The sequence below is a fragment of the Eucalyptus grandis genome, chromosome 8 (genome assembly GCF_016545825.1).
Source record: "Eucalyptus grandis isolate ANBG69807.140 chromosome 8, ASM1654582v1, whole genome shotgun sequence".
In the NCBI taxonomy this organism is placed as follows: domain Eukaryota; kingdom Viridiplantae; phylum Streptophyta; class Magnoliopsida; order Myrtales; family Myrtaceae; genus Eucalyptus; species Eucalyptus grandis.
The window spans coordinates 61,814,669-61,828,111 of record NC_052619.1 but is presented as its reverse complement, the minus strand read 5'-3'; the positions used below and the strand labels follow the sequence as shown (position 1 = coordinate 61,828,111).

The 13,443-nt window shown below is 38.9% G+C and overlaps 1 protein-coding gene and 1 pseudogene across 1 annotated transcript; both read right to left on the bottom strand.

Annotated features, from left to right (window-relative positions):
* Positions 1–3,560: 3,560 nt before the first annotated feature.
* Positions 3,561–5,394, bottom strand: LOC108954923. Its single transcript, XM_039300702.1, has 2 exons — positions 4,245–5,394; positions 3,561–4,181 (listed from the first exon to the last, which is right to left on the bottom strand). The coding sequence occupies exons 1-2, from the start codon at positions 5,266–5,268 to the stop codon at positions 3,760–3,762; spliced, it is 1,446 nt and encodes a 481-aa protein (XP_039156636.1). The 5' UTR covers positions 5,269–5,394; the 3' UTR covers positions 3,561–3,759.
* Positions 3,584–13,443, bottom strand: LOC104417678 (annotated as a pseudogene).

The following is a 13,443-nucleotide window of genomic DNA, read 5'->3' as shown; positions in this document are numbered from 1 at the left end:
AATGGACATGATTTCCATTACTCTAGAAGTATTTAACAAGCTTCTTTGGATCTGACTCCCCCCTTTTAAAATTTTTTTAATTTTTTAAAATTTTTAATTTTTAATATTTTTAAATAAAGAGATTGATTCTTGATCGTAAGGTTCAATCATAAACAAAGTTTGGAAGATAGAAGGGTTTTCTTCCTTTTCTTTGTTGCATTTGATGGCAACAATGCCATCCTTTTTCCTCACAAATTCAGAATTTGAAGATTGGAAAGACTTATTGTTCTCGTACAGCTTTTTATAGTTGGTAATCCAAGTCTCCTCCAACTTTTCTTTAAAAATTTGCCTCGGAACATGGATGCAGGATGCCCGGTCATTTTGCATAAAGATGAACAAGGCATCTTTATTTCCATTTTGGAAATTTAGATCAAGGGTGTGATTCTATACTCGATAAACCATCTGATAATGCAGTGTTGCCACAATGGAATCAACAGTCCGGGGTGCTCCACTAAGCTAAATTTAAACCTTAAAAAGGAAAGCAACTGAGAGTCTGAAAGGACAACATTAAAATTTGAATATAAGGCAGAATGACTTGAACAATGCCAATACAAATATGCTAGTACTCCAGAAACCGAGTATCCAATAGAGCCATTCTAGCCACAACTAATAAGTCTTTTCAATCGTGAAAAGTAAGTGTGAGACGGACAACTCCATAATGGATATGAGAATATCTTTGTTGGAACCACTGTTTGGGAAATTTTGGAGAGATCCGGAGAATAACAAAATATTCCTTGTTAGTGGCTAGAATAGAATGCTGATCTTGGAGGATTGCACGTACTCTTTCACTTCTTTGGGAGTTTGGCAGATAATATGTCTCCTAAAACGGATGGGGGGAAATGATGAAGAGGATTTAGTAAAAGCATATTATGAGTTCATAAGAGGAAGTTGGGTTTTAGAAATATTTGTGTCATCACTAAGAGAGACCTTATAAAAATAGTCAATCTTAGAAACATTTGACACTTTTGAGAGAGAAGAAGAAGATGGGAATGATGTAAGAGTAACAAGTGCATTGAGAGTTTCAGAGTCAACCATGATGATGTGAAAATTTTCTCAGCACTGGATTCACCATCTAAGCACATGGAACTAACCAAGTTATAAATGGAACCATGACTCTAACACCAATGAAGGGATCTACACTTAGAACCAGAGAAGACCAGGTCAGTCGCAGCAAGTATGCTGTCCTACAATAGGTGAACCTCTCTGTTCAAACCTTCAAGAGACTACCAAGGAACTGAATATATGTAGGCACTGTGTAGGTGCTATGACTTAAGCAAACAACAAAAAGTGCAGTTCTGTACAACCACAAAGATTTCATGGAAGATTCACTTTGATGTTCATAGGCTTATAATAGCAAGCAAGAGTCAAGTTCACTCTCTCCTTCTCCAAAATATCAACAATTTATGGTACATGTTCCTTTTTTATAGTTTCCCCGTTTCTTCTCAATTGGATTCACGCACCTCCAGTACACAAGAAGCCCTTAAAGCTTCGAAGTCAAATAAGAACCCATAATTTGCCTCATGAAATTCTCCAACCACATTCACTCCACCGTCATACAGGGCACGAGCATCAAGCAAAAAGCCCAATAGGATTTGGAACTTGTTATGCCTGGCAAGGAAAGATCGGCTTCTACGCATTGATACTTCGTCGTTGGATATGAATAATTCCCACGAGACACTTCATAAAACAAGTTCAACTTGCGCGGTTGAGGAGGCTTAGGGTGCCAAAGAGTAATTCCTTGAGATATATTAAGTTATTTCTTCTTTGATGGCATTATAGGCAGTTTGAAAAATTATACTACAATGAGTTCCCAAGTCGAAGATAAACCCGCCCTGTGCCATCCGATCTCATTCAGAAAGCTGCTGGATCTATTTAGGCGGTTTCCATTGACGCTCATGCCCATGACTTTAACTATGTACTTCTTACATTATTATCAGACGTGTTGTCTGAACAGTTGAACAGCTGCCTACTTTCGGATCGTCCCCAAAGTTGAGTAATGCGATACTCTTTGTTTGGTTTCACTGGATTATTGTGTAAGGATAGCCCTCCCTACCAGAGCCCAAGCCCAATATTCTGCATATGGTGTTATTTGCGCTGAGCTTGTCCCATCCAAAGCTGTAGTTGTCTAAGCAGCAAAAGGAATACACTGTTCAAAAGTGTCACAATTTTTTTTTTTCACGGTCACTCAATGCCATAATTTTTTTAAAATGTTCACCATGAGTGCTATGCCACATCACATGAATATTTAAAAAGTTATGATACTCAAACGTTCAATTCAAAATTATGGCACTCAAATTGACGATTTTTAAAAAGTTGTGATATTCAAGTGTTTATGAAAAAGTTAAATGATATCATACGAAAATCCTAACACTTATGATGTACTTTTAGAGGATGTTCATGAAAAGTTTTGATTTATTGGGCCGATCATCACGTTGGTAATGTAATACCCGACTGTGTTAGAAAGAAAATAAGGAAACACACCGACAGAGCTTCATGTTGAGAGATTGAAACAAATAGATAAGAGGGAAACGAGTGCAAGTGTTTGTCAGAGCGATTGGCACAAAGGATGTTTGTTGACTGCTTTATGGAGATAAACAATTTGTACCTATGACAGCGAGCAAGAGTCATTTTACACTCCGCCACTCCTAAACATCAACAGTTTATCCCTTATAAAAGCCCATCGTAGATAGATGGGCAAGGTAGTCCTGTGAAGAATAAAAATTAGTTTCAATTTCGAAATCAATGAAGCGAAAGTCATGAGCTCAGCTACGTATTACCACAATCAAGGGCATTGATGAAGACACGAACTCGCTGAAAGTTTCTTTTTAATACAGAGGAGAACTGCATAGGGTACTTCAAGGTCTCATTTCTGCAGTCTTTTGTCTTTGCTTTTTCTTCTCAATTAAATTCACACACTTCCTATACAAAAGAAGTACTCAATGATCTCATGTCCAATTTTTATGATGTTGTGCGGTTGTTGCAACAAATGCAAAAACTCAGAATTATTTTGTAAGGAGGAGTTTTTTTTTTTTTAATTGGAATTGCTGCTATCCCATTTCTGGTCAGTCGTTGCCTTGAGTTTGTCGCTTGCTGGTGGAGATGAAAGGCATTTATGATGAGTTTTGGATCTTGGACTTGTTTGTATGTAGTCATTCCTTATGTGAAGAGATAAATCTCAGACACGAGCAAGAAATATCTTGGTGAATTTATGTTTTCCTCCAAGGGTTAGGTTTCGATTGTGCTCAGATAGGTTCTCTTTTTCTTCTACAGTTGCATGAATTCGAAGGTGAGACCCGAGTTTTAACGTCTACAAACTTGCAACAGTTTTTTCCCAAATGAAACCAATCCATCGCAATTGGATCACTTTTTTCACAAAATCAAGAATGCTATTGCATACTTTCTTGAAGAATGCTAAATAGTTTTCAAATTCATCTGGTCAGCTGTATTACTAGTTAGTAGTTAATCAATCAGATTTGATTACTTTTAGCTTGAACTCAATGGTGCAGGTAAACTGGCGATTCTCAATGAAATGGCTAGAAGGAACTCTAAAATAGCCTTGGCTATCCCGGTTTACATATTCTGCTCATAAACTAGAGTTCTGTAAACTACTTGTCTGAGCTTTGCTTCCCGAAATGCTTATTGCAACACAGTACATTATCAAGTGCACACATATGCTAGTTACTTGCTAAAGGTGACAGCTGATCAATGCAAACCTTGCTTTCACACCAATTCTCCCCTGTACCTCCTTGCAGCCTCCCGACTGTTGATTGTAGTGGTGTAACCTGTCGAATTCAGCTCTGGTGAGGAATTGACATTCGCATATCTCCTTCTGGCTTCCCTGCTGTCGATTGTTTCAGGGATAGAATCTCTTTTGGGAACTGTACTGCCTGATGAAGGCTTCACAGCTTCCTTTGAGAAGTCCATTATCTTGCCTCTTTCATTCATCGGTTCAAGCCCCATATCATGACCACGCCTCTCCCTACCTCCTGTCATGGTCGTAGATAGTGGTTGAAAGGTCCTTTCTCCTCTCTCGGAAGAGACATAATTATTTGGCAAAGTGGACTCTGTTGGATGGCCAGGCCTAACGGCACGACCACCTTCTGTGGCCACGGGCAGTTTCGGAATTCTATCACCTTTAAAGTGACCATGATCAGGGACTTCGTCCTTGGTATTGACAGAGGATAGATCCAAAACTTCCGTCAAGTACTCCATCGCCGTGTCTATGTCATTCATTGGTTTACTGAGCTCCATACTGGGAACATGCCTCTCCCCACGTCTGGCCATGATCATAGAAGGTGGTCGGTTGGTTTGCTCTCTCTCAGACGATATATGGCGAGTCGGTAGGACGGACCCAGTTGGATGACCAGGCCTAGCCCCATAAACCCCTTCTGTTTTCACCGGTGATTTCAGAATTTTGTCAGCTTTAAGGTCACCACAGTCAGGTTCCTCGTTCTTCATGGTATAGGTGATAGGCTTGGGCCTTTCCTTCTCATAGTCCCCATCCCCAGCGTTGCCGGTAGTGCCACGATAACCTGCAGAGATAGGGATCCTGAGCTGGTGTGGGGCCCGTGGAGCACCAAACCCAGATGGTTGGCTCACTTTACTCTGGTTCTTGTTGGGGAATTCCTCTACCACAGGCCGCCGGTCGCCTGTAGTGTCATAATAACCTGTGGAGACAGGGGTCCTGAGCTGGTACGGCGCCCGTGGAGCGCCAAATCCAGATGGTTGGCTCACTTTATCCTTGATCTTGTTGGGGAATCCCTCTACCTCGGGTGGCTGGTCGCCAGTAGTGCCATAACAACCTGCGGAGACAGGGATCCTGTGCTGATACGAGGCCCGTGGAGCACTGAACCCCGATGGTTGGCTACCTTCATTCTGGACTTTGTTGAAGAATTCCTCTACCACAGGTGGCCGGTCATTGCTCGAGATTGAAGGCCCGCGCGGCTTATTGACTGCTTCATAACTTGTGGGGTGCTCATACCTTGGGGGAGAGCATTGTTTGTAGTATTCGGAGTAAACGGGGGGATGGACGCGTTCAACGGTAGTTTCAATTGTCATGACATAGGTCCCTGGGTTTTGGTAAGGGTCACCAGGAATCACTCTTCTTCCCCCGAATTCATCAAGGGCTGGACGGCACAGCTGCTCGGAGTTGTGGCTCTTTTCGGTTTTTTGTGGATCGAATCCATACTGGGGGTTATGGCTTCGGTAGGAGTAGCCATAACCTGCCATAAGTTAGACTGGAGACTGAGAAGACTTCCTACTTGGGCTGAAACGACTTGAGCTCTCTTACTTACAAGGGATGTCATTCTCTCCTTTTATAGATGTTCATCTAGCATTCAGCAGGAGCATTTGATTCAAGTTTGTTGATTGAATGAGGATCGTATCATATGCTAGTTTTGCGAATCTTCTATTTCATCTATGCTAGGAATTCTTTTCACCAAAAGATAAAATAATCGAGGAATCTCGTTCGAGCACAAGGATGAAACCCATCAGCTTTTAACGGTTGACAAACACAAGCTAAGGAAAATAGGAGTGTTTGACTAAATGGTCTTGCCAAATCTACCAGATGAAAATATGTAAATAGACAGGATAACTCAGCTTTGAACGATTCAGCAGTCCGCACTTTCAACAAAGGTGAGACAGGAGACTTCTTAGTAATCCTAATGCTACCCTCAACCTGTGACTGCTGATAGTTATCCAACCAAAAAGAAAGGAAGTACAGATGCTAAAGCAGATGGAACCTCAGCTTTAATGTCTTGTGCCTTCCAGAGCTGATAACTCCAAATCTATCATGGATTCTTACGTAAATCTCAAGCTTGGAATTGAGGTCCACATGTTCGGACAATTAAATTTCTGGTAAATAAACTGAAACTTCTTTTGTGGAATTTATGAAGATGAGAAGATCATAATCAGCAAGTCAGCTTAGGAAATACTCTCAAATAAGATCACACTTTCAGAATTTCGTCAGGTTCAAGCTGATGTAAAACTCTTGTTCATTTACCACAAGACTTGCTGCTTTGGCATATAGTTGATTTTTTGCCCTTTTAGAAGTGTCAGGTTGATCTTAACCGTGATCGATGGACAATACCTAATTAAGAATTTTCCAATGAGGTAAGTAGCACAAAATTGAATGGCTGAGAATAGAAATCTGCCAAAATGAAATTTCTTAAACAGATACTTACGAGTGAGCGGTTCTAGGAACCGTACAAATCCCATTTAGAACTTGGAACTTACCCATTGAAACAAATTCCTCATTTTTTGAAACCTAAACTACCGTGTATACACTGGAACCTAAAACTTACCCTATGACAGGTTCAAGATCTGTTATCACATTTAATGACCACAACTTACTACTACAATTCACTCATCATAACTTATATTTAGACACACAAAAAATATAATTATTAGCAAAGTAAAAGTATCGATTACAAAATGGAAGCTCATACTAGTAGTTTTAGATTATACACTCATTATCGAACACCATAAAATATCACAGGATTGCACAAAGACATGGACAAGTAAAGCACAAAAACTTGTTCCAAGATCTAGATTACTGGTTTCAAGTTCCAGATTCCTCCAACTTAGATCCTCGAATTTACTCGTCAAAATAGGTTCCTTAATTTTTAGAACCTGAAACTTACCATGCATACCTTGGAACTAGAAACTGGATATGTTCCCACCAGTCCAGCTCTCAAGTTCCAGGTTTTACCTTGGAACCATATTCCCCTCTAATACTTTGGTGTCAGAGGTGCTAATATACTCAACCCACATTTCTTTGCCGGAGAAAGATTCCTTTTTCCAGATTCGAAGATAATTTTGAAGCATCTAATTCCGTGATTTCAAGGATTACGATACCCATCTATCAAAATGCTTCAGATATTCCGGGCTCGTTGATTTAGGAATACACAAATTGTCTTCTGTAGATAACCCAAAGAACGCTAATCATCTAAATATCTACATATGTTCATGTTCAGCCTAGACATAGGCGGTCAATCTAAATGAAATACAAGAGGCCAAAACTATTTCGAAAGCCATCACGGATTATTAGGGCTCAAATGCCGGAATTCCATGTAAACGAGAATGTAAGGCCCTATGTATAGTTCTATGAAATATATTTGATGAGGGTCCTCCTCTTGCTTCTTGAGAAAATACGCAACGCAGCTTTCAATTCCGGATTTTACCTGCAAGTACAACTCGTTTGCATTTTCTCTGTCCGCCAGTGACTCATATCTCCCACTTGTCTTTATGGGTTTCCCAAACAGATAGTACAAGCGGCCAGGGATCCTTCGCAAAACCACTGGAGTAGAAAGCGCTTCATTCTCCCAAAGAAACAGGACATAATTCATGTTGGTTTCAGAAGAATTTCACAGTATGCTAAGCGATTTTATAATTTCAAAGGCCATCCATACAAAATCTACCTTGCTCGTATAGTGCGTCTAGATTCTCTGATGTAGTTATTGATGAGTGGAATCTTCATCAAATCATTGTAATCAAATACCAACTGTCCATTCAAAATAACAATCACATTGTGACCAGAATGCAATGCTGAAGTAAATCATATACACAAGTCCATTTCTAGACTGGCCTTATAACTCGTTTAACTTAGAAATATTAGACAGCAATAGTCAATGCAAAAGTCGAACGAAAAATGCATCAAAAACGTATTTGATTCATCCAAATTTATCAACCATGCATGTATTTAATTAATGCTATACGAGTATTGAATTCGCCACCTTTGCAGAGTCAAGAGCGAAATACCAAACTTTAGTGCAGAAATGGAAGAGCTTACTTCTGTGATATCATTCTCTCCCACAGTTCCAAATGGTACTACTGTGGCGCCAAACCGTGCAGCCATTCTCACAAATTCTGGTTGTTCCGGCCAGAATAACTTGTATTCTTCACCCTACAAATGAAACAGGATGCTGCTGAGGTAAACTTTACAGGCACAATTGTATTGAAGATATGCATATGCAAAAGCTTAGCAGTAATTACGAGTAACTCTTTAATCACATATGAATCCTTCGTAAACATACACCCTAAGAGGCAGTGGCAAGACCAAGTTACTCGTGCTCCTAGATACTTGTGCCTCTGAAATGAAATTTTCAACATATAATCTTGACCTCTTGTATTTAACGCCCTTAAGAGAAAATGCATACTCAACTACACAAAATGATTATCACTTAAGACTCACTTAGCTTCTTATCCACCCCATGCCATTACCATCGGCTAGACCACTGCCACCACCAGCAGTTGCCACCACCATCTGAGTTAATTAGCTTTAGCATCTGACATTGCTACCACAACCACTTCCCGTTCTTCTGTGCATGGCTTTACATCTTCACTCGTAAAACTTATGTTGTGGAAGATCCTTCTTATCTTATAGCCTCGACATATGTTCTACTTGAAAAATTATCTTTCACAAGTTTTCTTTTTTGATTATTTTATTAATAAGATTGATCGGGTTAAAACAGGATCAGATACAGTAGCTACTCCGCACAAGAGACTACTTAAACTGAAAGTAAGGTACTTACACACCTTATAATGGAGAGCCTTGCGTACACCACCAGGATAAAGTAGAATATGATATATGGTCGAAAAAATTTGAAGAGGTTCCTTCCCATTGGAGGAACTGCTCCGAAGACTTTCATTTAATCAGTGAAAAATTCAGAAGATGGATTTTCCCTTTTTCCCAGAGAACAATTCCGGATGAGCTACCCCACGCACAATAATGTTCTTCTCTCTCAAGAATTCATCAACAAGTGAATAAAGCTCAAATCCCATCAATATGTGATAACCCACTAACAACACTGGTCCCTCTGAAGGAATCCTTGAAAGGCCTTTCACTATCTTTCGATCATCTAAAGTTGAGAATAATGCCCAACCAGATGCATTGCAAAATAATCTGCATTTATCCAACCACAGTATCACAGTAAGATTGACTGGTTGCAATTAATGGATCAGTATGCAAAATGAGCATTTGTGGAAAAGTATGACATATCCATGTTTGTGCTGGGCTTGACGAGGTCACTGATAGCGTTAAAATTGGTAATAATAAATCATGTGTTTCGATTAACAAATAACATTCAAATTTTGAACTTTAGGTATCAACCGACTGGTGCTTCTTTTGCAAATCACAAGATGAGAATGGCTTCACCCAGAGATTTCAGGCATCAGCTGGTGATAAAATCATTCACTAATGCAGCGGAAGAATTTTAGAGAGCTGTAGCAAAGGAAATAGAAAGTGAAGAAGCATTTGGGGAATAATTTAGATCTTCATATGAAAAACATGACAACCCTATTTTCTAGCTTCAAACATTTGGGGAATAATTTAGATCTTCATAAACAGACTTAGAAGATATAGGAAAGTATCAGTTTATATTCAGAAAGAACAGAGACATTAAGCCATTAACAAAAATCTGGTTGAGGTCAATTGAGAAATAACTCGTATCCAATCAGGAAAGAGCAAAAAAAGACATGCAGAAGCATTTGTCTGCAGAATTACCCAACGACTTGATTGAATGCTACTTTGTGTTCTGACATACTAGGAGGCAGGAAATCCAAGACATAATCATGCCTTCATTCGACAGTATGGGTTGGTACCTTTGATGACAGTCAGCAAATTAAAATCTTCCTGCAATCTCAGTCTAATTACTATTCAAAATACTGGCAGCACAATATAGAGAAATAAAGCAGCCTTATATAGATAAAATCTCCTGAAACTCAATGCTAAGTTTCAGGGAGAGCGACATTTTGAAGAGCTATGCAATTTCATCATGATATGTATTCAAAGAACCCAAATAAATAGATGAAATATGAGAGAGGTTGTAGATTTCATGAAATTGCACAATCGCATTTATATTGTGCACAAAATCAACAGAAAACTTAATTTTCCTCCATTCCAAATCTCCAAAGGAGGTAAGCTTAAGATCTGTCATCAGCTACTATAATTACACAATAATGTTCTGCTTTCCAATTCTATTTACTAAGGTGATGATATTGCACACCTCTGGACTTATACATGCCACACTCAAATTGGTTAATTGAGATGACTCAAAGTCTCAAATTATCTTGAGCAGCTCTAGAAATAGTAAGTAATTTCATTACAATAAGTTTATTTTGTGATATGCCAAACTCAAGATTAGTTGATTAAATAAAAGGGGCTGATGCGCAATACACACACTTAACTTGATTAAACATGCGATTTTCATCTCAGCAAACAATTTGTGTTAATTTTCACTATTCAAGAACTGTCAAAGCCTATCGTAAAGATAAGCCAATAGAAGTGCTAAACGATATTTTAAAAATGAGCTACCCTCCCAAAAAGCTCTTTTAGCTTAAAGTTTCTCAAAACAAGTGACTCCTCAAGCTTTACAACATTAAAATAACATGAGTTTCACCTACCAATAGAAGTGCATGTCCATTGTCTTTGAAGTACGAACTCTGCAGTTCTTCAATGAGTTCATACGCCTTTGGGCTTCATCTAGACTAGGAAGCATGTTATCCTTGCCACTAAATCAATAGAAAATTTTTAGAAAATGCTACATTTTGTAATTGCCATTGTCTCTCCAGTGGAAAAACTACTCCCCATTCATAATTCCATACCCATGTGCATGCATGCCCGATGCATCTATCTATAATTATGCCCATGCCTCATTTATACATGTATGTTTCGATGCTCATGCATGGAGCATATACCAACGTGCTGATAGAAACTTCACAAGTATTCGCACAAGCCAGACTAATGCCTGTGCCACTGCATATTGCCAAAAGACCTATACCTGCTTATATAAACTGGAAGTAACTTACAAGACACAGTATATATATATATATATATTTATTTTTATTTATTTTTATTTTTTTTTTTTTTTTTTGTGACCCAGGGAACCCACCGCAAGACACAGTATATTCATATCTATAAGCTGACAAATAGGCAGCTTATTTTTTTCCAGCTGATGAGCAAAGTCAGAATGACAATTTCATCAAAACCCATTCTATAGGACTCCTCAGGAATAGTGAAAAGAAGAAATTGGCAATAATTGCACAGATATTGGAGCTGCCAGAAAAAGGAAATCTAATCAAAAGTAATTTGCTACACAATCTGACAACCGTGTCATCATCTTGACAAAGTTGGAGGAGCGAAAACCTGGCAAGGAGAAGCACTTCAGCATTGACAGCATTAAGACGAGAATTAGTATAAGAGGCAGCTGATTTAAGCAAATTCAGTTTCCAAAGAAGAGTTCCTTGGGTATTATATCAGCCAAACCCTGAAACAGGGAACTGATTTTTTTTTTTTTTGGTAAAAACAGGGAACTGATTATTATTTTTTTTGGTAAAACAGGGAACTGATTATTGGGTCACAAGATAATCAAGAAAGAGCCCAACAAAGGATAAAAACCAAGAAAATGTTTCGAATTCAAGCCTAGTAGAAAGCCTACTATACATCTATTTTAAAACTCCGAACGAAAAAGATAAATGAGGAAAGAGAATAAACAAATCCCCAGCAGAGAACGATACTTACTGAGAGGCAAGGTAGCAAAGAAGCAAGGTTGACAGACAATTGTTCAAGTGCCACTCTCAGGGGAAGCATATTATCAGTATTGACAGTTACCATCTTCACTGGGTCACCTGATTCAAAAAGAAAAACCAAATCTTATTATGGATAACTCTGAGAGCATTGTGACGTATCATCATTTTACATAAAGACTTGAAAGTAGCTTAGCATACCCTTAGCAAAACTTAGAAGATAGAGGACCATGAAATGGAGTCCGTCAGGCATAGCTTCCAATAAAGGTAACAGTGGCTGCAGCTGTGAACGGCCAAATGATGTAGCTAACATGATGGAGAATAAACAGACTTCCTCAGTGTCTCAAAAAAGACATGTTGCCAGGAGAATATGCCCAATTCATGACTTGCTTGCTATTCTGAAAATTCACCTGGATTCGTTAATAACACTACCAGATCAATGGTAGGATTACAAACAGCCACAGCAAGTGCCAGGCAACCTCCAAAGGAATCCCCGACAAGATGAATGGGCTTATGTGGAGATGAGGCATACTTAGCTTTTACAGTTTTCTCTGCGAATTTCACCAGATCTAACATGTATACATACAACATAGTACAAAAGCTCTTTGTCAAGTCCTCAATTAGTATTGCATGCTATTCCTTTCTTATAACATCAGTTGAGTTTTTAGAAGAAAGTCCTCTCCATTTAAAAGAATTGTAAACCCACGCTTAGATGTGTGCATCATTAGTGACATGATAAGTTTGAGAAGGAACCGCAGGGATCAAGTATTGAATATATAGCTTGAAGCAAGTAATAAGTGTTAAATCCATGCATGTAGGAATAAATGGAGTGAAAAGCAAGAATCATAAGATGACATGAGTGCACTGCCGCCCTTTGCATTTTTACAACACAGCTCAAAAGCATTCCACTTCACTCCACCATAAGTTGTCGTCATCATGCGTTGCAATTAAAAGGATTTGAAAGTGACACACCTTCAAATGGAGTCTGATCATGAACAGGGATATGCAAGCATCAAACTTCAAAAGCCCTGCAGTTTTAAGGTTTCTGCATTAAAATTCTTGGTCATAAGTACATATAGAATCACAGAAAAAAACACTGCTCGTGCAGCATTACTTTCCCTTGTAACGCAATTCACAACCCCAGAAAAGATGGCACATGAAAACTCACCTCCCCAATGCTTTATGGTGCAAAATGAGGCCCGATCCAGTGCCATCAAGTCCTACAGGAAACAGTACTTATGAATAAAAAATTCGGCTACACTAGTATTATTTTGCTTAAGATTCTCAAAATCAGGCTTCAATATAATATAGCACAGGAGTATCCATGGTTGCACGAGTACATTAATCACTTCTTAAAAGCTACAAGAATATTGTTGAAACTAGAATTCCAGTCATCTCCTTACAGACCTGCAGTAAAATTTGCAGTTTTGCACCCATTTCAAACGAGAAGCTCGGCATTACCGGGCAAAAACAAAAGAACAGAAGAATTATTCAAAGGCTGTCCACTCTCAACAGGGCAAAACCAAAGGGGCGGACCTCCATCAGGCCTATCCCTTGAGCAGTCATGAAAATCCTTCACACTATTAGTTCCATACGCATCATACCACACAACACCTCCAATCTTTAGTTTTTGCTTCTTTCTCCACCTTCTGCTTCTTCTTCACCACATCAATCTTAGAAACTGCAAATCCATTTCCTCCAGTCAAAGGATCGATCTTCTCTCTCTCTCAGCAGGAGGAGCTCCATTGAACACAAATAGTTCAGGAGATGATGGCACTGTTGAGTCACCACTGAACTCCTTGCTTGCACTCTACACAGTGGATTAAATTCCGAATTCAACACCAAATAAGGCGGCACCCAGAAAGTAACCAATGATGTCAT

Coding starts and splice junctions, on each gene's coding strand:
- LOC108954923 (XM_039300702.1), bottom strand. CDS start 5,268: ATGGCAGGTTATGGCTACTCCTACCGAAGCCATAACCCCCAGTATGGA. Junction 4,182..4,244: donor CATAGACACGGCGATGGAGT/ACTTGACGGAAG, acceptor CTGATCATGGTC/ACTTTAAAGGTGATAGAATT.